Source organism: Euwallacea similis, chromosome 6 (genome assembly GCF_039881205.1).
Source record: "Euwallacea similis isolate ESF13 chromosome 6, ESF131.1, whole genome shotgun sequence".
NCBI classification, from domain to species: domain Eukaryota; kingdom Metazoa; phylum Arthropoda; class Insecta; order Coleoptera; family Curculionidae; genus Euwallacea; species Euwallacea similis.
This window is the reverse complement of record NC_089614.1, coordinates 2,721,183-2,742,982: the sequence shown is the minus strand read 5'-3', so window position 1 is coordinate 2,742,982 and position 21,800 is coordinate 2,721,183. Positions and strand designations below refer to the sequence as shown.

General features: G+C 36.1%; 2 protein-coding genes across 5 annotated transcripts; both read right to left on the bottom strand.

Moving 5' to 3' along the window:
- Window positions 1-34: 34 nt before the first annotated feature.
- LanB1 (laminin subunit beta-1) lies at window positions 35-16,601 on the bottom strand. 4 transcript variants are annotated; one of them, XM_066390993.1, is made up of 17 exons: window positions 16,583-16,601; window positions 12,034-12,103; window positions 11,908-11,973; window positions 10,179-10,307; window positions 9,714-9,966; window positions 9,481-9,649; window positions 9,144-9,425; window positions 8,254-8,674; window positions 6,793-8,158; window positions 6,465-6,739; window positions 6,188-6,412; window positions 3,513-3,712; window positions 3,363-3,459; window positions 3,117-3,308; window positions 1,933-3,064; window positions 1,733-1,874; window positions 35-1,082 (listed from the first exon to the last, which is right to left on the bottom strand). In XM_066390993.1, exons 2-17 carry the CDS (start codon window positions 12,077-12,079, stop codon window positions 627-629), a joined length of 5,451 nt encoding a protein of 1,816 aa, XP_066247090.1. In that variant the 5' UTR covers window positions 12,080-12,103; window positions 16,583-16,601; the 3' UTR covers window positions 35-626. The 4 variants fall into 4 exon arrangements, with proteins under 4 accessions (XP_066247090.1, XP_066247089.1, XP_066247088.1 ...); XM_066390992.1 differs by lacking the exon at window positions 16,583-16,601 and adding an exon at window positions 16,166-16,298; XM_066390991.1 differs by lacking the exon at window positions 16,583-16,601 and adding an exon at window positions 15,815-15,995.
- A 41-nt stretch (window positions 16,602-16,642) lies between these two features.
- On the bottom strand, window positions 16,643-21,791 carry HisCl1 (Histamine-gated chloride channel subunit 1). The gene is made up of 8 exons (XM_066391073.1): window positions 21,594-21,791; window positions 21,282-21,468; window positions 21,003-21,229; window positions 19,497-19,579; window positions 19,313-19,447; window positions 19,088-19,264; window positions 17,443-17,648; window positions 16,643-17,391 (listed from the first exon to the last, which is right to left on the bottom strand). Exons 1-8 carry the CDS (start codon window positions 21,659-21,661, stop codon window positions 17,233-17,235), a joined length of 1,242 nt encoding a protein of 413 aa, XP_066247170.1. The 5' UTR covers window positions 21,662-21,791; the 3' UTR covers window positions 16,643-17,232.
- Between the last annotated feature and the right edge of the window lie 9 nt (window positions 21,792-21,800).

The window sequence follows — 21,800 nt, the reverse complement described above, 5'->3', positions numbered from 1 at the left end:
ATAACAATTAAGCACGTTTGTAAATAAATCCCAATTTTCTAGTAATAATTTATTGCTATTTACAAATTAGCGTAACATTTTAAGCACCCGAGTATTAAATGATAAGTAAACAAATATTATTCAAAAAAACGGTAAAACTATGTTACCCAAGGGAATAAGTACCTACGACACTAATATATATGTAGGTAAATTGTAGGGGTGAGTTGAGTTCCAGTCTTACTTTTCCGAGGGTGAGGCAAAAATCTTAAGAAATATTTACAAACATCCTTAATTAAAATGTTAGGTACTCGATATTATGTATCGATATTACGACCTAATGACGAATATAATTAATAAATTACCTACTTTATTTACAGGGCCGGTTCGAACTTTAAGTAAAACTTTCTAAATGGCCGTTCTGAAGGAACCATAGAGATGTTTATACAGGGGTGGCAAGATCCTAAAATTTATTAGTGGTAAAAAAAATGGAGCTTTAATTTTATTGCCATACATATCACAGCAGCGGATAATTTTTCTGCATAATCTTTTTTATTTACAAAGAAACTGCACGGATGAAATGGTAGTGTTTAGGTGTACAGATTCTAGGAGCACTAAAAAACACCTCCTGTATGTTGGTATAGCCTGTCCTAACACGTCTTATAATGATGCACCATCGTCTCTAACTTAGCTGTATAATTGTTCATTTGCTTAATAAGGTCGTTCAATTGCATCTCCAATCCTTGCAAATCTGCATCCTGGTTACTTTCCTCCAATTCCTGAATTTTCGTCTTATTCTCCTTCACTTTAGCAACCATGTCAAATGCTTTTTTAGATAAATTTTTAGCCCTCTCGTTCGTTTTGTCCACTTTATTCAAAGTGGCGTTTAGCCGCCCTTTGGCAGATGAGTATTTGGTCTGTAACTGTTCAGAGTCACTCTTGGTTTTCTCAGCTTTTTTAAGGGTGTTCACAGACTCTTCGATAGTTCTGTTTGCTGAATTTTCGTTGTCCGTTATATTTTTTTGGAGAGCTGTGATGTTATTCTTTAAATCGTCTAGTTTGCGCTTTATGGCGTTCCCTTCTGATTTATTTGTTTTGTTTCCGATCTGAAATTATTCAAATGGGAATTTTAAACCCTTTGCTTAACCAAGACTGTTCCTATTAAATATTAATAACAAGTAATAACTTCCTTTGTGGCCAATAATATGAGAAAAATAAACTGTTTGTAAAAAATATATAAAAGTCGTAAAAAGTTAAATGAAATAAATAGGTGCTGGTCCACTCCACAAAGTTAAAAGACTAAACATATTTCGAGTTTAAAAATAAAATATTTTCATTGGAAAAATATCGAACTTTGCTCTAATATACCGTGGAAACATGTTTTTATGGCTCTATACAGCGAACGAAAAGAACATTTTGGTTCTTTACATTGCATATAATGCAAAAATAGTATCGGTGAGCAAACTTTATTTACCTATGTCGTTTTTTCTTGTGAAGTTATTGCATTATTTATCATTCTCTTAAATGGAACACCCTATATATATACAAGAAATTATATACAGGGTTTTCTGTATAAAAAATGAAGAGTGTGTGGCGTCATTGCTTGATAGTAGATAACGGCACAGGTAAATGAAATTCACCTACGTTATTTTTTTTTTAAATCAACAACTAGAATGTTTTAATTTTGTTCGGTCACATTTGATTCATTGATTGTTCCAGAAGTTACATTCACCCTTGAATACAATTAAATACTTACGTCATTTAGAACTTTCAAGGTGGCCTCATAATCCTGGAAAGCTTTTTCAATTGCCTTTTCAGCCTCAGTTTGTGCCTTCTGAGTTTCAGTCAAAGATTTGTTTACTGCTTCTGCATCCGTCAGCAATTTAATAGCATTTGACCTGAGAGGTATAAAGAGCTACAATGAGGAAAAATACAATTGGAATGTTCAAAACTCACTTGGCAAATTCGGCGTTCTCCTTTAACTGATTCACCTTGTCCAAATCGTTCTTAGTCTCGGCAATGATATGATCAGTGTTCTTTAACTTCAGCAAAGCGTTCCTAATATTATCAGCAAGTTCCCTAACTTCATCTTCGCTCTTATGGACGTCTTTTTTCAACACTTCTTCCGCCAGTTTCTTAACATCTTCAGGTTTCGTGTTGTTCTGCCCCATAAAGTCACGCATGTCCTTCATCACCACAGCCACTTTGTTCAAGGAACTGTTAGATTCCAGCAACATGTTATTGATGGCGTCGTAAGTTTCTTGAGCAGCTCTCCTTGTTTCATTCGTGTTTATTTGGGAGACGTTACGGATGAGATCGTTGACATTAGTTTCCTTTTCTTTCAAAGACGTTTCTGTTTTCTTAGCTAGATTAATAGCCGCTTCTGCTAACTGTTTAGCACCTTCTTCACATGAAATTGAGTTTCCGCAACTGTTGCAACTAGCACCTCCGCAAATATCGTTGCAAGGATCTCCAGCACCGTCGCAGACCAAATCATTCAAGTGTGGAATCTGGGAGTTCAACGATTGCAGTTTTTCTCGGATATTCTGAAGCTGATTCTCATTGTCCTGCGATTGACGTAAATATGCTTCCATGGTTTGATTTATGAAAGTATCTGTGGCTCTACATTGGTTTTCAGCGTAATCAACATCGTATTTGGAATGTGCTGCCTTATGAGCTGCTCGATCAGCTTTATTTTTAGCTTCGTTAATAAGGGTCAAGGCACCTTGCACGTTGGCTTCCTGCAGTTTTGTGCCATTGTCCTCTAGTTCTTTAGTTCGTCTTCTCAGCTCTGCTATACTTTCGTTGAAGCTATTGACTTTCCTATCTGTAAGGAGTATGGTTTGCTTGATATCAGCGAGAGAGTTGTCGAGAGCTTTAAGCTTTTCATTTTCTGTTTCATTTATTTGTTTCCGCAAAACTTTCAGTCCGTCTTCTATTTCATCTACATCCACTTCGTTGGTGTTGTTCAAAAGAATCTCAATTTCATCCAGATGCCCTTTCATGTCATCGAATTCTTTGGCGTAGGCACCAGTGGCTCCTACTTTTTTTATGTCTCCGGCACGATTTATTATATCTAGGGTTTCGTCTGAAAACCCAATAAAATTTTAAAACAATACATTACAGCTATTGGAACATACTTTTGCTTTCCTGCAACGTTAAATCCCAATTATCGAAACATTCTCCACAAGTGAAACAATCAGGGACAGTGCCGATATACCCTCTTTCGCAACGTTCGCATTTGTATCCCCCAACTCCTGTTCGGCAATTGCAAGCTCCAGTGTTCATATTACACTGATCATTTTTAGCCCCCATTGCATTGCATTCGCACCCTTAAATTATTCCTTAACGTTAACTTTAAATGCGATCATTTGATTTTCCCTTACGTAAACACTCCACTTTTGGATTTCCCCAGAAAGTCGGCATGCACTCGTTACATCTTCTGCCTCCAAATCCAGATTTGCACTCGCATTGGCCATCAAACTGTATACATCAAATTGAGGTAACGTTACACTAAAAATTATACAAGAACTTACCAAATTGCATTGAGTCTTCAAAGAGCCAGATTCATCACAATCACACGCCTCGCATCCTTTTCCACTAGCAATCTTCCAGTGATCGGGTTCGCATTCATTGCAATGTGTTCCGGAAACATTTGGATAGCACTGGCATTGTCCTCCATTGGGGTTGCAGGCCCCGGCTGTGAAGTTGGTTCCCAGTGGATTGCACAAACATGCTATAAATGAAAACATGTTGAGCCATAAAGCATATTTCATTTGTTGTTTTTACACTTGGGAAAATCTGGGGAGCTGAGGAATAGCTCACATATTTTCGAATTTGATTATCGTCACGATTTTTTTTTGTACCTATCACACCCTTTATAGTCTCTAGCAAAACCAGTTATACGTTTATTTTGTCAAGTGATTACAGTTGTTGTTATATTCCATTGTGTTCTTGTAATTTGGATGTGAATGAGGGAGGGGAAAAATTATTTGAAGCTGTGGAAAGTATTATTCTATTCTAATAGTCATTTGATGCGTTTAGTGAAGCAGAGCTAAATGAATATCCTCATTCTCAAGTGAAAATTTGAATTAATTTTCCCAAAAACGATGAGAGCTATAGGCAAAATTGGGAAAAATAATTAAAACTTTGATACCTTGTAGGCATATCGAAAACAAGGTTTGTATACGATAATTTTAGCCAAATGGTAATATTTTTGTGAAAACAATATGTTGATGGATGTGGGACATATTACGTAGGGAGCCCCCTGTGTATCATACATCTCTTTGGGTGGTTCACTTTTGATCGCCAAATAAGACTTTCATATAATAACATAAGATCAAAACTCTCAAATCGCCTCAAAACAATAAGTATTTTCACATTTTATACTAGTAGTATGCACGTTTGACGTAAATTCCTACTCGGTCTACACCTTCCGCAACGAATTTTTGCCACAACACCCTTTTCACTGTAAGTATTATTTTAAAATATACTTCTTTTGTCCAGAAACAAGATATACATTTCTGATTCAAATATATTCCGAAATAAGATGTACAAAAGTCTCAACAGATCATTTTAATTAGAATTTCGAAAGAATGAACAAACAGAAATTATTTTTCTTATTAACCTAATTAATAACATCACTGACAACATTTTGGGCATTTGCCAAAACGTTATCAGTGCAATGTGACGATACAGGAAGTCTGCTTTCACGGCAAATTTGGCTTTGCTCATATGAAGGATTGAATAATTGTGTCCACCTCCAATCGTCCTAATTTGCTCCATACAATCTTGGAAAGTTAATCAAATGTTTTCCAGTTGATCTTTTTCTAATCGATCGAACGCCAATTGCACGCAATCAATCAACTCTTCAATGCCTTTCGGAGATGATTCATATTGATGAAGCGATTGAATTGAGTTAAAAAAAAAAACGAGATCTAAAGCGATCAAATCTGGGTTATTTCGTGGTTGAGATCAGATTCTAATATTCCAAACATTCCTAGATCTTTCAGACAGAACTTCTTTATCATCATTATATGAATGAGGCTTGGCATTAGCTTGCTGTATATAAATTGGTTTTTTATGTAGAAGTCGGAAGCTTGACTTTAATTGCGGGTATAACTTTCTTCAAGATCATTTTTTTTCATTCTGCAGTATTAACGCATTTATTATTTTTGGTAACAAGACTGTTTTTGAACGGTTTTTACTGTTTCATTTCGCTTCTTCAGTAAAAATGAACGACCAAATTCACAATTTTTTGTCAAAATATTGTTTTCTATGGACATCGTATGGAGGTCTTGCTACTGCAGCCATGAACATCATTTTTGTTATCAATCGCTCACTTTTATATGTTCTTTTAGGTAGTTCTTTAGCCAGACTGATACAATAGAACTATTTTTCTTGAGTAAAACAAAAATTATTTTTTGTGTATATGAATATAGTTAAAAAAGTCTTCGAAACATCCATTGAGTTTAACCATCGAAATACAATATTCTTAGCGGGCAAACTTATTTTGGTCAGTCAAGAAAGGTTTAACTGTAGATGAAATACCATTTAAAAATGGTTAGCTCCTTTAAATGTATGGAATAAAGTTGATCTTGATATCTCTACTGCGCATGCTAACCTGCGAAAAGTACCTCTCTGATTCAAATGAACGGTTTTGATTTTTTTTGTGTTTCCCGAAAAATCTTTGCGTTTCTGACCACAATTATTTTTACTATCAGAATTTTGCTTTTTGCCATATTTTTTGTATGATCAGAGGCGTAACGGCAAATTTCTTCGCAACTTTATTTACTGTATAGCGTTAAAGTTTATTTGACTTATCGGCATATTTTAACAAACTTTGTAAATCATGATTTCTTTCATTTTTAATCAATTTTTTTGATGTGATATTTCTTCTAGGCAACAACTCAATTTTCGTGGTAAAAAAGCAACTTCTTTCTTAACAGGGGACGCACTCAAAATCGGATTAATGTTTGAAAAGTTTTGAATTGTTATTAAAAAAATCATAATCTATAAATATCGCTTAGCTTTTGTTTTTCTATATAATTTCATTTTGAAATGAGAAATAAATAATCAAAACTGCTTCTTCTTAAGCAACGTCACTAATTTTTTTTTTTTTTTTTGCAGAAATGTACACCTTATTTTGGGACAAAGGGAGTAGCCCTTATTCGTGAATTACTATCTTGATACTAATAGATCCTATGATTACCTTGACAAGGGGAATTGTCGGTGTATCTAAAGAATCCATCTCTACAAACTTCACAATGATCGCCTGTTGTATCTCCCACACATCTAAGACATTTGCCAGTACGTGGATCACAGTTTCCTTGCTGCGAAAGGTCAATCTTATCACTGCAGTCACAAGGTTTGCATGAGCCGCCAGGCTCGTCGGGATTGCCAAAATAATTGTCTGCGCATGTCTGACATCTCGTTCCTAGAATATGTTATTGAGAATCTTTAATGCTGAGTCACACTGGTGCAAATACCTGCATAGCCCTGTTGGCAAATGCAAACGACATCTTTGATTTGAGATTCCAAGTAGCAACTATTTGCAAAGGAATGATTAGATCCTGCTAGTCCTGGGCACGGACATGGTCTACAGTGAATGTCCTGGCCGATTACTGGGTTACCGTAAAATCCTTCAATACAAGATTCGCAGTGCTCTCCCATGATGTTATCTCTACAGTTGATGCATCGTCCTGTTCTAGAATCGCATGTATCTGCATGCCCGTTGCACTCGCATCTCTCACAATTAGGGAAGCTACATGAGGAAAATATATATTAATCTCGCATTTTTTAATTCTACTTACTTACTTCCAAAAACCGACTCTGCACTGATTGCACTCTCTTCCGTAAGTGTTAGCCTTACATTTGCACTGACCGGTAGTGACATTACAGAAGTTATCCAAAGCTCCGATGCTGTTGCAATCGCAAGCCTTACAACCTTCCGGGCCAAAATCGTATGTTTCAGGCGCGCACTGATCGCATCTTCTACCAATTACATTTTCCTTGCACGGGCAGTAACCTCCTTGAGGTACGCAAATTTTACTTGTAGATCCAGTAGGGTCGCAATCGCAAGCGTTGCCCCCGTCGAACACTATAGCCCCAATACTGCCGTGGTATTTTTTACAAACTTCTGGCACATTGGCCCCTCTTTCAAACATCCAAGGCTGGCCGCAGTTGTACCGTTTAAATTCATCGAGCCGAGCGGTTCCTGCAGTACCGTGAAAGAATGGTATGCTTTCTATTCTCGGTTTCAGCCAAATGGAGTCGATTAAAACTGAGGCAGTGGGTCGAGGTGTCGGATAATTGTAGCTAGTGCTAAAATCTATACGAATGACGTAGAATTTGTTAGCTTCCAGGCATACGGGAGGATAAACTGTTTGTTGTCTTTGAGTTGCTGGTAAGCTGGAGCGTCTCTTATCGTCTTCTACGTTGGTGTCAGCGCAAAGGCCGTTGGGGTCAACGCCATCTGGTCTAACGATTGTCACTTCAATATCTTCAATACCTTCAGTTGATGTTGGCTCGTATCGGATTATCAAGTCATAGAGCATAGAAGTCTTGATTTCGTTTACGTAAACTTCCATGTAGTCTCCTCCGTAAACTTTAACCAACCCAGTTCCAGTCCACGTATTTTCCCTGCCATCCTTGTAAGGTGCCCGAATAACAACCTGCCCGCTGGTATTGCTGGCTTCAGCTTCATACAGCAAAAAGTCCAAGCTTGCAGTAAAATATTGCTGCTTCGGAGCATCACACGTTCTCCCAGTCATGTAATCTCTGCACCTACATTGGCCGGTGATAACATCGCAGAAATTGTCATATGAACCTCCGACGTCACAGTCACAGGGCTGACATCCGTCTTGTTTGTCAGACAAGCCCCAGTACTGAGGCAAACACTGGAAGCAGTCTCTACCAGTAACGTATCGTTTGCAAGTGCATTCTCCAGTGTAAACGTTGCACCCTTGATTGTCGACAGTACCCAAGGTGTTACAGGTACACGACTGGCACCCGTCAGGATTCTCATCTGTGAAATTCCAGAAACCGTTCTTGCACTGATCGCAGCGACGTCCTTCCACGTTCGTTTTGCAATGGCAACTTCCTGCAACTAGGTTATTCACTGAGTCTGTGATAGAGTCGCAGATACCCTCATCCAAGGAACCGCTAGGATCGCAATCACAAGCTGAAAAACAAGGTTTAATGATGAAAAGGTTGATGAGTAGGTAATTATAATGATTCGTACTAGGATATATTGGGAGCGGACACTGAGCAACTTACATTTACACACTTCCGGATCTTGAATGCCTCTCTCAGGGTCTTTATAATAAAAGGGCTTGCATTGTTCGCAGTTAGAACCCATAGTGTTATGTTGGCACCCATCGCACACTCCTCCGCTAACTTGGCCTTTCGACTCGAATAAAGCGGCGTCAAAGTGGCAGCTGGTGGCATGATTGTTGCAGTTGCATCTTTTACAGGCATTGGACTGTTTCCCGATGGCAGGTCTCCATGGCAAATCATTAAAGAAATCTTCACACTTCTCGCAATTTCTGCCCTTGGTGTTGTGCGTGCATTCGCAACGGCCATGAACCATGTCAGGCTTTGGTTCGATGCCTTTTAGGGGAAGGCATCGGTTAGCGTGGCCATAGCAGGAGCAAGACCCTCTGACTACCATATCAGAGATAGCATAGTAATATTTTTCCTAAGAAAAAAGGTTACTTAGGAAAACCGTTATAGATTCGTCGTTATAGACGTCGAACTTAATATACACAAGCTTTTAAGTTCGTTAAACTGTATTCATAATTTACCATACATGGCTAAATTTAACTTCCCTATTTGAGCCTCTTTTCAGCTCTATCTTTCCCTAATATTTGAACATATTTGACTTTTGTATGACTTAATCGCAACTTTTCCCCATTTTGAGTCGCTCTTTGACAACTTTTTAACAACCCAAACAAGGCAGTAATCTTTTTTTGCCTTTTGACCATCGCGTCAATGAACCCTTTTTCCAATTTTTTTGCCGATTTTGACTCTAGTTTCGACTAATCTCAACTAATTTTTCCTTTTTATTTACAGCTGTTATTTTTTAAGTATTTGCATGAACCATGCTGCAAACCTCGGGCGTCATTTTAGATTTACTCTATACCAATATGTTCCATAAGAACTCTTACCTGAATTTCCTCCCTTTGATCCAGTAGATCGTCACCTAGTGTATGTAATTTCGTAAAATTGATCCTCAGATTGGTCATCTTCAGCAGATTCTGGACTTGCTCAGAGTAGGGATTATCAACAGGCATAGTAGGAGGCAACACCCTATATATTACTTCGCCATCAGTCGCGGGAGCTAGTCCAGAATATCTGGATTCGCAAACCACATCTGTCAAATTTCCTGGATGGTCTTGTTTGACATTTGGGAAGCTTTCGGTGCAGTTGTGAGCAAAGTAGCGATAAACCTTAAATAACAGTTTAGTATTTGCTTCAAAAGAAAAATAATCAAATCAAAGTTACCTGCCAAGTTTGTTTGAAGTCATAAGAACGTTCGATTAACATGGCGGCGGGCCTAAAGGTCTTGAAAGTGATGATCAAATGAGTGAAATGGAATTCCGCTTCTAAGTCCAGCTGGATAAACACTTTTTCTTTGCCGTTTTCTGATTGCCACCATGACTTCGTTCGTGTCCTTTTCCAAAAAATTGAAGAGAGATAAATAGAAATGCAGTCAATAATGAAGATGGCAAACTCACCCAGGGTACATCCTGTAGACAATGTTGCTAATGTTATGGTTATATTGAGGATTTGGTTTGGTCGAAGGCCTGGAATCGCACCAGAAACACTTTTTCCTCTCCTCATCCAAATGAGAGACGATGCAGTAACGCTCCTGTCCATGGAGCCCACAAGTTGAAGAAGAATAAAGCTGACTTTCTCTGCCGATGAGCAAATTGCCAGTGGCGGGATAACATGAGCTTTGCTCACATGGATGGTGTTTTGGCTCATAACCTATGCAAAACACTCTTAAACGCAATACGTGGCTTCGGTGGAGCGGTTAGCGATTTTCGTTTTTAGTATAATATTATAAACACCAACACCTCTGGACGAAAAACCTCCGTTATTAGTGAGTTATAGAATTCACTAACGTGTAGAAAAAGATTATAAAAGACCGACACCATGGAGTGGACACAGGGGAGAGGCAGACCTTGTGAAAAACTGACCACTTAGTTGCGTGCCACCCTGGGAATGCAATTTAGTAAAAGGGTGCAGCACCTCTGGGTTTGTTGACAAATCTGGGCTGTAATCAGGCTCCGGTGACTGGTCTCCTCTTTGCACGAAATTTAAAGGCACTAATGAAAGTATATAATATTCACACTCTGACTTTAATGCAGTTGCCTATTCCTATTTATACTGGAATTGAAATTCGTTAAAGGGTTTTTTGTTAGGGTTGAGCAAAAAATTTCCTTACAAAAATCGCTATATTTATTGGAAAAAATGGTAATCAAATAACCGAACTATCTATTGGCAGTGCAAATTAATTCGATCCGTTTTTGCATGTAAAAATGCATTTATTTTAAAACAAAATTAATGAGCAGATCAATCAAAGTATCGACCATCGCTGGCTACTACTTTTTCCCATCTCTCAGGCAATTTTCGATTTCCATCTCGAAAAAATGATTCGTCTTTTGAGTTGATCCAAGTTTGGAGCCAATTTTCGATTTCTACGAAAGAAGTGAACCAGTGACCTGTCAAATCATGCTGCATCCGTCGGAACAACCAGTAATCACTAGGAGCAACATCCGGAGAATACGGTGGATGTGGTAAAATATCCTATTTGAACGTTTCCAAATATTTTTTTTACGACTTTTACGACATGTGGCCGAGCGTTGCCGTGCTGAAGAATAACCTTCTCGTGTCTTTGCTCGTATTCCGGCCGTTTCTCTCGTAGTGCACGGCTCAAACGAATCATTTGTAGCCGATACTGATCTCCCGTAATGGAATCGCCAAGTTTAAGTTGCTCATAGTATACAACGCCCTTTTGGTCCCATCAGATACAGAGCATAACCTTTGAACCATGGATATTTGGCTTTGGTGTTGATGTTGAGGTTGATGACCGGGCTTAGTGTAATATTTTTTCTCTTTAGAGTTGTCGTAAAAGATCCACTTCCCATCTCCAGTCACAATCCGATGTAAAAAATCCTTTCTTCGTTGTCTTTGAATCAGTTGCGAAAAAACGCCTTTCAATGTCTCTCAGTTTCAATTCATAAGGTACCCAACTTCCTTGTTTTTGAATCATTCCTATTGCTTTCAATCGTACCGAGGCGGCTCGGTGAGTCACTCCCAGTGATTCTGTAAGCTCCTCTTGCGTTTAACTCCGATCTTCATTGAGTAATGCCTCTAACTTTTCGTCTTCGAATTGTTTCGGCTGCCCAGAGCGAGGCTTGTCTTCAACGCTAAAATCACCATCCTTGAAACGTCGAAACCATTTCCTATATGATTTATCAGTTGGATCAGAACACCATAAACTTCCATAAGCATTCGATAGGCTTCAGATGCACTTTTTTCCAATTAAAACAGAAAAGTAAAACTTCCCGCAAATGCTGCTTAGTTAACACAAAATTCGACAGTTTAAATACAGTACAAAATAAGGTTAATGCATGAAACTCAGAGCGATATCAATTGTGCATTATTGTCAGATTCCTAATTTCTCTGAAAACATTAAAATCGGCGGGTATGATAAACCAGTCATGCGCCCGAAGATATCTTTTGAAAACGGACCGAATTAATTTGCACTCTCAATACATAAGGATAAAAGCGTAGAATACCTTAAAAAAGAACATAGAATAAACATTTTAAAAATGTTCAAGCGTCGTTCATATTTTGATTGTCAGCTTATCTTTTATCACGGCCTTATATAGATAAGACTTATATGCTTACAATGTTACTTACCTTTGAGGGGGTAATATCTAATCCGTTCCTGCCTCTTGTTTAGGTACTGTGCATCTAGGAATACAGCTGTAAATAGAATCATTAAAGCTTATTTTTATAGATTAAAATAGCCTAAATATAACTTACAGGAAAACATAAAATAAATCAGGAGCGTCCAGGGCCGAGACATCATTGAGAAGGTAGTCACAAGACCCCTCTGAAAGGATAAGACGACTTATGATAGATGAAAAAATGGGACTAATGTCGAAAAAATAATTAATAAGAAATAATGGAACCAACAATAATATGCAAAGTGCTAAGTTTTCATTTTTACGCATAAGCAAAGTAAAAATAAAAAGTGTTTAGTTTAGCAAAAGTGGTGCAGTAACGTCGAAAGTTCTAGATAGATACGAATGGATTCTTTCAAGTATTACTGAATCATTGGTTTTTTACTATTGTTTTTATTAATGGGTTTTGTAGATGTTATTGCGACTAATGGGAAATATAGGAATTATTAAACTGTTTAATTTAGCTGCACACATAATCTAATCTTGAAATTAGACCAAGGCAATCACATCAAACTTATCACATAAATTCCAAGAAAATTGAATCAGTTTGGACATTTGGCGAAAAAAAACCACTAGAGTACTCAGGAACAACTAAAACCGGGATAGAAATTTGAATAACAAGAATTAATGCCAAAAAGGAAGAATGATACATCTGTGTTTATTGCAGTTATCCGTCACAGTTAAATTTGACTGTAGTTCTTTGAAAATTATAACCATCAGAAATGAAATCATATCTATGCTGGTTGTTTAATTAAAACAAACATTAACGACCTCCATCTTGAAGGCTATAAACTAAGCAATTATCGACTTTCTTCAGCTGCTTGTTCTATCGCAACAATGAAAACTTAACCATCTGTCGGCTTTATGGTTCTTATAGAGCGGCTCAAAAAGACATACATCAGAGTTATAACTGTATGGAATTATGTAATGCGAAATTTTGGTAGAACCGACCATTTATGTTTACGTACCACGTGATTCTAATTTTAGGATTCTTTGGTGACTAAAAATAAATTATATAGCTTAATGTATATGGTTACCAAAAGGTACTCTTTCGTTACGAGAGTTCAAAAATAGCACATGTAAAGAATCAATTTTGTCGAAGGCAGTTCTCCAAACACTGAGATCTGGAAAAGATGAACTGTGATTAACAATATGCAATTTTCATACGTACATCGCATTATTATAACACATAAATTAAAATTTTGTTAATCAAATTTAATTACAGAAATAGCACTGGTGAATCCGGCGCAATTACGTACCTGCAGAAGGAGGTTTAATGAGTTTTTTTACCTATTTATTTGCTATTTCTTCAAGCCCTGTTTCAATTTTTGAAGATGCGGGCAAATTTTAGGTAATATTCTCTGTAACTGGGCAAAATTTCAAAATATTACAGATCTTGTTTTCGTTCGTACGAGAATTATTATTTCTAAGGGTGGGACTTCCTTCTGCTTTCCTCTAGATACGTTTTTTAATTTTTGAGAATGCGAACATATTCTAAGTGACATCCAATATAATTCTCTAAAATCTCATTTTCTTCATTTATTCAATTATTTTGTGGCTGTTTATGCTGAATTCCATTCTCTATCTATCTGCAATAATCAAGTGCAATCAATGGAATAACGGCATAATAGATTTACTTGTAAATTCCTATTTTTTTATTTTTCTTACTTCATGTTTATTGTACCTACCCTGCGTAAACGATGAAAATTTCATACTTGAACTATTTGTCTCAAAAAAGAAATCTTATGCTCAGTCATAAAATGAAACTGAGACCATCAAGTTGAGGCTTATTAAAAAGTAAAATGAAAAAACGGTTTTAGTTTTTATTTTTTTCTTACCACAACTCGGGAAAAATAAAAACGAACTTCGAAAATTTACAGGTAAAACGACTGCCTTGAATGCGCAGCTTTTCCCCCATTTAAACTAGTTTGTATCTATTATTGTTTAGCAGTTCCCCATGCTGATTTATTTTATATTGGACTAGTATACAGGGTGTCCATTTAAAAACATACCAGCCTTGCTTTCTCCTGATCGAAAAAATATTTTAGAAAAATCCTAAAATGTATCAATAATACTTTCAAGGGGGGTGAACAATGGCATTACCTTAACTTTCCATAGGGCTAAATCTTATAGACATATTTATAAAAATGCTAAATTGAAAAGTATAATTTTTCGATTCGGCATTTGAAAAAGTATTTTTTTAGTTGTACTTCTCAACTATTATTCAAATTTGGTAAATTGGGTAAACCTTTTTCTTTATCTTTTCCCTGCAGCATTTTTAGGCTAAATTTTGAAGTAGTTGATAAATGAGACTCTCAAATTTGAAATTAGTTGTCATTTTAACTATTTTCCTATCATTGCTTCTAAGGAATAGATCACGGTGGTCTTAGTGCGAATTCATGCGAACTAATATTACTTTTGAGAGCTCTTATTGCCATCGATTTCATAACTTTAGCCTAAAGAACTCATAAAAAAAAGGTAAACTTGAAATTGGTGATACAAGAGTAGTTACTTAAAAAAATTGTAATGTATGTTATTCGGTCACAGATAATCCAATTCTAACAATAATAATAGTTGAGAGATTTCGCTAAAAATATATTGTTTTAAATGCTGTCGGATAAGAATACTTTTATTTAACATTTTTGTAGATATGTGTGTCTCTGGGATTTAGGGTTTCGCCTTCAGAGAATTAAGTTTAATGCCCCTCTAGAAAACATGATTGACCTGTTTCGGGATTGTTCTTAATTGTTTTACTGTTATCAAGAAAAGGTATGGGTGGTAAGTTTTCAAATGAGCATCCTGTATGGCCGCCCAGTCCTGATTCTATGCCTCACGAATGAACGAAAAAGTCTCTTATAACAATTACATTTTCAATAATGTCAAAACATGTGTGTTTCTATCATAATCCAGATCTTTGAACCGACTTTCGGATAACCCGAAAATTACGTCATTATCGAGCAATTCGAGCTTTATCGAGATCACATTTTTAGGTTCAAATGCCGGATTACATGTAAGAAACAATTATCAACTTATTTATTATAATGCGTGCGATGACGTCGTCGAAATCCTGAAAAAGGCTGAAGGAGACATATTTCCCTTTTTATAAAAATTCACATAAAAATAAAGCGGAGAAATTCAATAAGCACAGTTACTTACCTTGTAGTCGAACGAATGGTAGGAACTACTTATCTGCAGGTATCTACGACTATACAACAGTATCGATTTTCATTTACTGATTTCTTAATGGTTCTATATCTTCATTACACCAATTTCGTTAAATAAAATCTAATAATAAATCGGGTAAAGGCGTAAAACATGCCAGAGCAGAATATCCCACAAATTTTATACAAAACCATGTTTCGATAAAAGACTGTTGAAACTGGAGCTTTGTCATTAATTTCGTTGATAAGGTCATGTGTCACGATATTTTGGGTCGGTGGCCCAAAGGTTGAGATAAAGGGTGCAGTGTCGGATTTTTTATTATTTTTCACCACTTGCATCATGAAAATTTATCCACAGATTTAAATCATTTTTAAAATGGGGACATAATGCAAACCGTAATGCTAGTCCTGGATCGATTTGTGTGCAAATGCAGGTCCCCCATTTAAATCGCGGTTCCGTAAAATTTGTCGAAAACATCAAGCGGGATACACTGCAGAGTTAGTTAATACAACCAAGATGGCGGATGCCATTTTGGACCACCTAAATTCTCTCTACGATCTACTCGACGCACACAGAAATGAGTGAAACACTTTTATTCATAACTCCTATTTAATCTTTGTAAAACGGTCAATTAAAATGTCAATTGCGTTCGACTAATCTGCATTGATCATCGGTTATTTACACATCAGGTTATTTACCTCTCGTTAGCACTTCCTTTATGTTTGATCCTACAAGCACATACACTTTCTTACGTTAGAACCACCGACAGCAATCACCCCACTATATAGGGAAAGGCATATTTTACATGTTAAACTATTAATGTGTTATTTCAGTATCAGTACTGAGACTACAACGGAAAATTCGAACTCCAGGCCGAGCCCGATTGTGGTTATGTGCGGTACGACAGTACTATAGTAGCACCGAGAGTACCCGCCCGTAATTTTTCGTTAAGGTAATGGGTGTCCGAGATGCCTGACGCAGACCCAGACAGATCAAAGAGCTTTTAGGTTCGGATGAAAATGGTATTAGGTACCTGAAAAAGCACTCACCCGCCTATGAAACGCTCTCTTTTAAACGCAACGAGGCACTATTTCCAGCTACAGGAACAATGCTAAAATCTAATAAAGCTCAAAGCTCAACTGAGAATGTTTTAGCTTAGCTTGTATGGAATTTGGAGTATCCTGCCTTAAGTGAAAACACTGAAATGACGGGAAACATATGTGGACCACATTCGGCCTTTCTTCATCCAGCTTCGACAACCTATTACGAGATCTTCACGATCGCATTTATGTGCCTAATTCACACATTAGGTTATTCGATGGTGTTAAGAAAAAAACTGCATTTTACTGGGACTATTAGATTTAATATAGTGCGATCTCGATTATCACCATAACATGTACAAGAAGTTACTTAATGGAATAAGTACCGGTACTAATTCGAATTATTGCTTGGTTATTATGAGTTACCTTCAACAATCTGAAGAGATTAGGAAAACTGCAATTTTCGCCGGGGCGGGTATTCAAGGTGGGAAGAAACCGCCGTTGATCTTCAACACTACAGCTTATCACCAAAATTCTTATGTTAACATCGCGTTGCGACGGCTGAAATCAACTAAAATGGGACATATTTTGGTTTAATCAGCGATGCAGCTTCCTCTTTCTAGTGTGGGGGTCGCTGATAATTTCGCATCCGGCTGCTGGGATTTACAATTTTTTGAATTGTATTCGATATTGCTAATACTAATATGAGTTATTTTAATATTCCTACATCACAAAAGTTTTGAGTTAAAAAGTGTATAGTTGCATATTCCAAAGGATGGGTGCCTGCTATCTATGTGATTGTTCTATACAACACTTACAGGGGAGATTCTGTTAACTCTTCTACTGATTTAAACTATACATGGCCTTATTCAAGACAAATTAGTGACTGAATATCTTCTACTAAGGGGCGTTACGTCTAACAAAAATGTACATATTACCGTTGTCGTTTAACCCCTAAACAAAACTGGCAGAATTTTTTATCTCCGAATTTTGTACAACTACAAACTTAACAATCCTCCCACAGCTGCTACCGGATAAACATTGTGCTTGTTTATACAAGTAAGCTCGTGACTTTATCAAAGGAACGTGGACCAGTACACAATATTCAAAATCAAAAACGAAAAAGGAAAGAAAAATCTAGAAAATTGATCGATGCACAACGGTATACTTTTTCCATTGCAAAAGGTGGGATATTGAGGTTGGCTAACGCTGCTATAGCGTGGTCTATCCATACCCTAAAATCACGTTTACTATCATTGGTTGCCACTACCAATGTCACGTATTACCCTGTAGTCGTTGACGTTTGAATGAAGGTCCTCATCAGAATACCCCTTCATAGCTTTAGTCGCCACAGGTCCCATGTAGTTATTGACCACTGCAAACTCCATAAGTGACATAAAGACAAATACTGAACAACTGGACATCCACACGTCTATTGCTTTCACGTATGACACAGGAGGTAACGATTGTTGCGACTGTGTATTTTGAGTTGCTAAAAGTATGTTTATATACTGGATGTCTTTAACTGAGTGCCCATTAGAACTATTTTGAGATCCGCGAAAACTAAAAAATCAAAATTTGGCATGCAGCCATTTGAGGCCAAAATTTATTGATTGAAAATATTTTCAAAATTGCGGTACTTTGGGAAGTATTGAGAGTTGATAACAACTTTGTTATTTTAATTGAAATGACTATATTTTCATGTTTTTTTATGATTTCATGTTGAATTTCAGGTCAACTTTATGTAACATACTGCTAGCCTAAGGTGTCAACTTTTGGAGATAAAAATTGTTTTTTGCCGAAATTTTCAAAAATCTTTTGTGTAAAAAACATTATTATAGTGAAACTAATAAAGGTAAAATAACTAAATTTTGTCAAAAGTCAAAACACTACACTTTATTCTTCTCATTTTCAATTTTAATAATAATCTACAGGGCAGTCTGCACAATAAATTGAACTAGGCTAATACGAAAATACCGAAAAGCCTTTTTTTTCAAATGAGACACCCCATATTTCATTATGTGTGTTAAAAGGCCATTTTATTCTATATTCAATTATGTACCATTTTCCTATTATTACAAGAGAATTTTTTTAAATTTATTTCAGTTTTGACCAGGTATACTTACCGACAAAAAAATGTATGGAAACAAATGTTGGCATTTTGAACAATTATTATAATAATTTGTTAACACGTAGTTAAGGACGTTACAACGCCAAGTAATTATGTTTTGAACATATTTTTTTTAATTTTCAAATTTCAAACTGAAACAAGTCAAAAAAATTCTTATGTAAGAATAGAAAAATGTTACATAACTGGATGTAGAATGAAACGGCCTTTTAATCCACATAGTAAAATATGAGGTGTCCCATTTGAAGAAAATGACTTTTCGGCATTTTTGTATTGGCCTAGTTCAATTTATTTTGCAGACCACTCTGTAGATGATTACCAAAATTGAAAATGAGAAGAATAAAGTGTAATTTTTTAACTTTTTACTGAAAATAATTTTGTTGTTCTACCTTTGTTAGGTCCACTATAATAATTTTTTTACCCAAAAGATTTTGGGAAATTTTGACAAAAAATTTTGGACTTTTGGAGATAAAAAACAATTTTTATCTCCAAAAGTTGACACTTTTGTCTAACAGTATGTTACATAAAATTGACCTGAAATTCAACATGAAATCATTAAAAAAAATAAAAAATATAGTAATTTCAATTAAAATAACAAAGTTGTTATCAATTCCCGATACTTTCGAAAGTGCCGCTATTTTGAAAATATTTTCAATAAATAAATTTTGGCCTCAAACAGCTGCATACTAAATTCTGATTTTTTTATCTTGCATAGATTTCGAAATATTTCTAATGGGCACTCAGTTACAGATACTCTGTATACTTTTAAAGCACAATTTAGGTTGCATTGGAAAATACGTTACCTAAAGTGAGCAAGGAGGTGACACCTAAAGTGACTCGAGCAGGTATGGCCTCAGGCTTTATCCAGAAGGATATCCATGACATTACCACGATTAATGCTGAGGGGATGTAGGTATGGAATAGATGATACCCTAGTCTTCTTCTTAAGTTAAACACCACAGCTAAGCATGTGAAGTTCCCTAAACATAAATATGTTTTTTGGGATTTTGACCATTGGCGTTAGCAACCTGTAGAATATTCGATGGTGCAGTCGGTAGTGTAATTATTCGATATATCAAGCTGAGGCAGCTCAATATCGGGATTAACCACCAACGGATCCGTCATATTCCATATAAATACCAAGTCATGGTCTGTATGGGACACTGCAAAGATCTAAATAATAAAATAGTTAAATTATAAAAATACACTCACAGCTTTCAATCATCATAGTGCAAATCTGCGTGTCATGGGGGTAAGTTTCAAATTTCATGGCGCAAGATAAGACCAGAGTCAATCTAAAAGCGTCTTTACCTTAACATTTTCGCTAAGACTATTACATAAAATAATCATACAAAACGGTTGGAAATGATTACAATCCTCATCCACAAACTTAGTATAGTTAATTCATAAGCCTGAAGCAAAGCATATTGCGTTTAACACAGAAAACCAAGTTGTCTTGATTTGAATAAGGGAATGCAGGGATCTCTCAGTAGTAGACATAATATGCTGGGCAGTTTGGTGCCTTGCTTAGGGACTTACCATTGACTGTTAGGCAAGGTTTTCAAAAACAACGCCTTCAATTAAGAATCAGCTAACAAACCAAATGAAATGAAAAAAAAATGAAAGAAAGAAAATTAGGAATTTTATGGGTTTTTGAAAGAATCTGATACGCCAATGGTTTTTAGAGTAGATAGTTCTCTGCGCAATGGAAATTTTGCATTCAAGACAGTTAACAATCAGAGACGACTCGTTTTAAAATCGAGATAGAAAGAAATAATTTTGGAAAATTTCTGAGTCTAAAAAAATTATGAAACTGTGTTTGAGCAACACGTGTTTGAAACCAATAAAATTAGAGGAAATAACATATAGTTTTCAAGCAAAAAGCAGCAACAAAAAATCAATGTTAGAATCATCGAAAGAAATTAAAAATGCAAAAATGTCAAGAAAAAGTCGTCACTTATCACTCAAAAATTGTGAAAATGTGTACAATGATGAATATGAGCCAGTAGCTGATTTACTAGAGTTTAAATGGTGACGATGTGTCAGTGCTAGTGTATACCTACTGATTGCTGTAAAAATTCTTTATAACTTGAAAAATTATCCTATAAGTAAGAAAGAAGTGTAATGAAGGCAGAAGCGTACTGTCAATATTCACCTGTTAGCCCGGGCGAAAAAAGTAAAAATCTAAAAATTTCTCGGTTGAAAAAAACTTTGTGTTACTTCAGAGACATATTACACAATACCCTCTGTAAGAGTTTTATGTAATATGTTTTGTAAAGCAATTTAAATGGATAATAATTTAAATTAAAGAACATGGACATACAGAATAAAACGCTCAAGGGAGATATTTAGGTTGTGATATACCAATAACTTAACGTATTCTGAGTGTTATTAAAGTTCTCTACAATTTAGCGACTTTTACATTTACTGTAAAGCCAATAGCGTACCTGACACAATTTTGAGGTTGGTAATAACAGGGATAAACAAAAAAGATCAAACAAGAAATAAATATTTTTAGAAAATTGTGACTAATAATCTACTGCGTATCAAGCACTGTGTAAGCAGTTCTAGGACCACACTGTATGTGAATTTGCTTTGTAGAATTAACCATAGATCCGCCACTGGTTTATCCCTAATTTTTCCACATGAAAGGAATTCAACTTATTATAGATACCAGAATGGGTTGTAATCATTTATGGGTAAAAAAAGAACTTTTACTTCGACATGTAGAGTAAGGTTTTGTCGTGGTAGAGCCACAAATAGTGATTAGGAATTGACATTTCGTGGAAAGTCACACTTTTGGCATTTTTAAAGAAGCAGTCAGGCCTCCAGATGTTGTGAAGCCACTCAACGTCCAAAATCCTGTATTCCTCTTTCATATTTTCTGGAAGGCGTAGCCTGGGGTCTCTCCAACTTTGTGCCAGGAATATATCTGTCACGTAGGTCTACAGAAAATAATATTTTTTGCTATCTTACAAATGTTCCATTGCAATTTACCATAGATTCTTCGTTTATGGAATCTAAAGAAAGAACCGTGACGTGGAAATACACGATAGTGGGCTGCCCGTGAAATTTCGGGGCTCTGTTTTTGTCATAGTGCTTTGGTCTTAAGGGAAGGATGTCCCTAAGAGATAAACTGGATTCTTCCGGGATCCCATAATCTCTACTGTTATTATAGTGATTACTAAAATAATAATGTTGTATAAACTTACAATGCTTCATAAGTGTTCTGAAATCTCAACGGTGGGCAGAATGGTCTACGAGGCGGTTTGTGAAAGGTACCTATATCTACAGTGAATAAATACTTACACAGACATTATCCCAGATAGACACGAATATAAAATGACAAAGACCCTCAATCTCGCATCTAAGAGCATTACGTGCAAATGTAACCCTATTTAAGCGAATGTAGAAGGCGCACCATTGGAAATTAATTGAATTACGCTTAATCTGATTATGGCAAGAAGGTGTTTTACTGATTTTTTTCCAACGGAAAGTAGGGCATCAGATTTCATC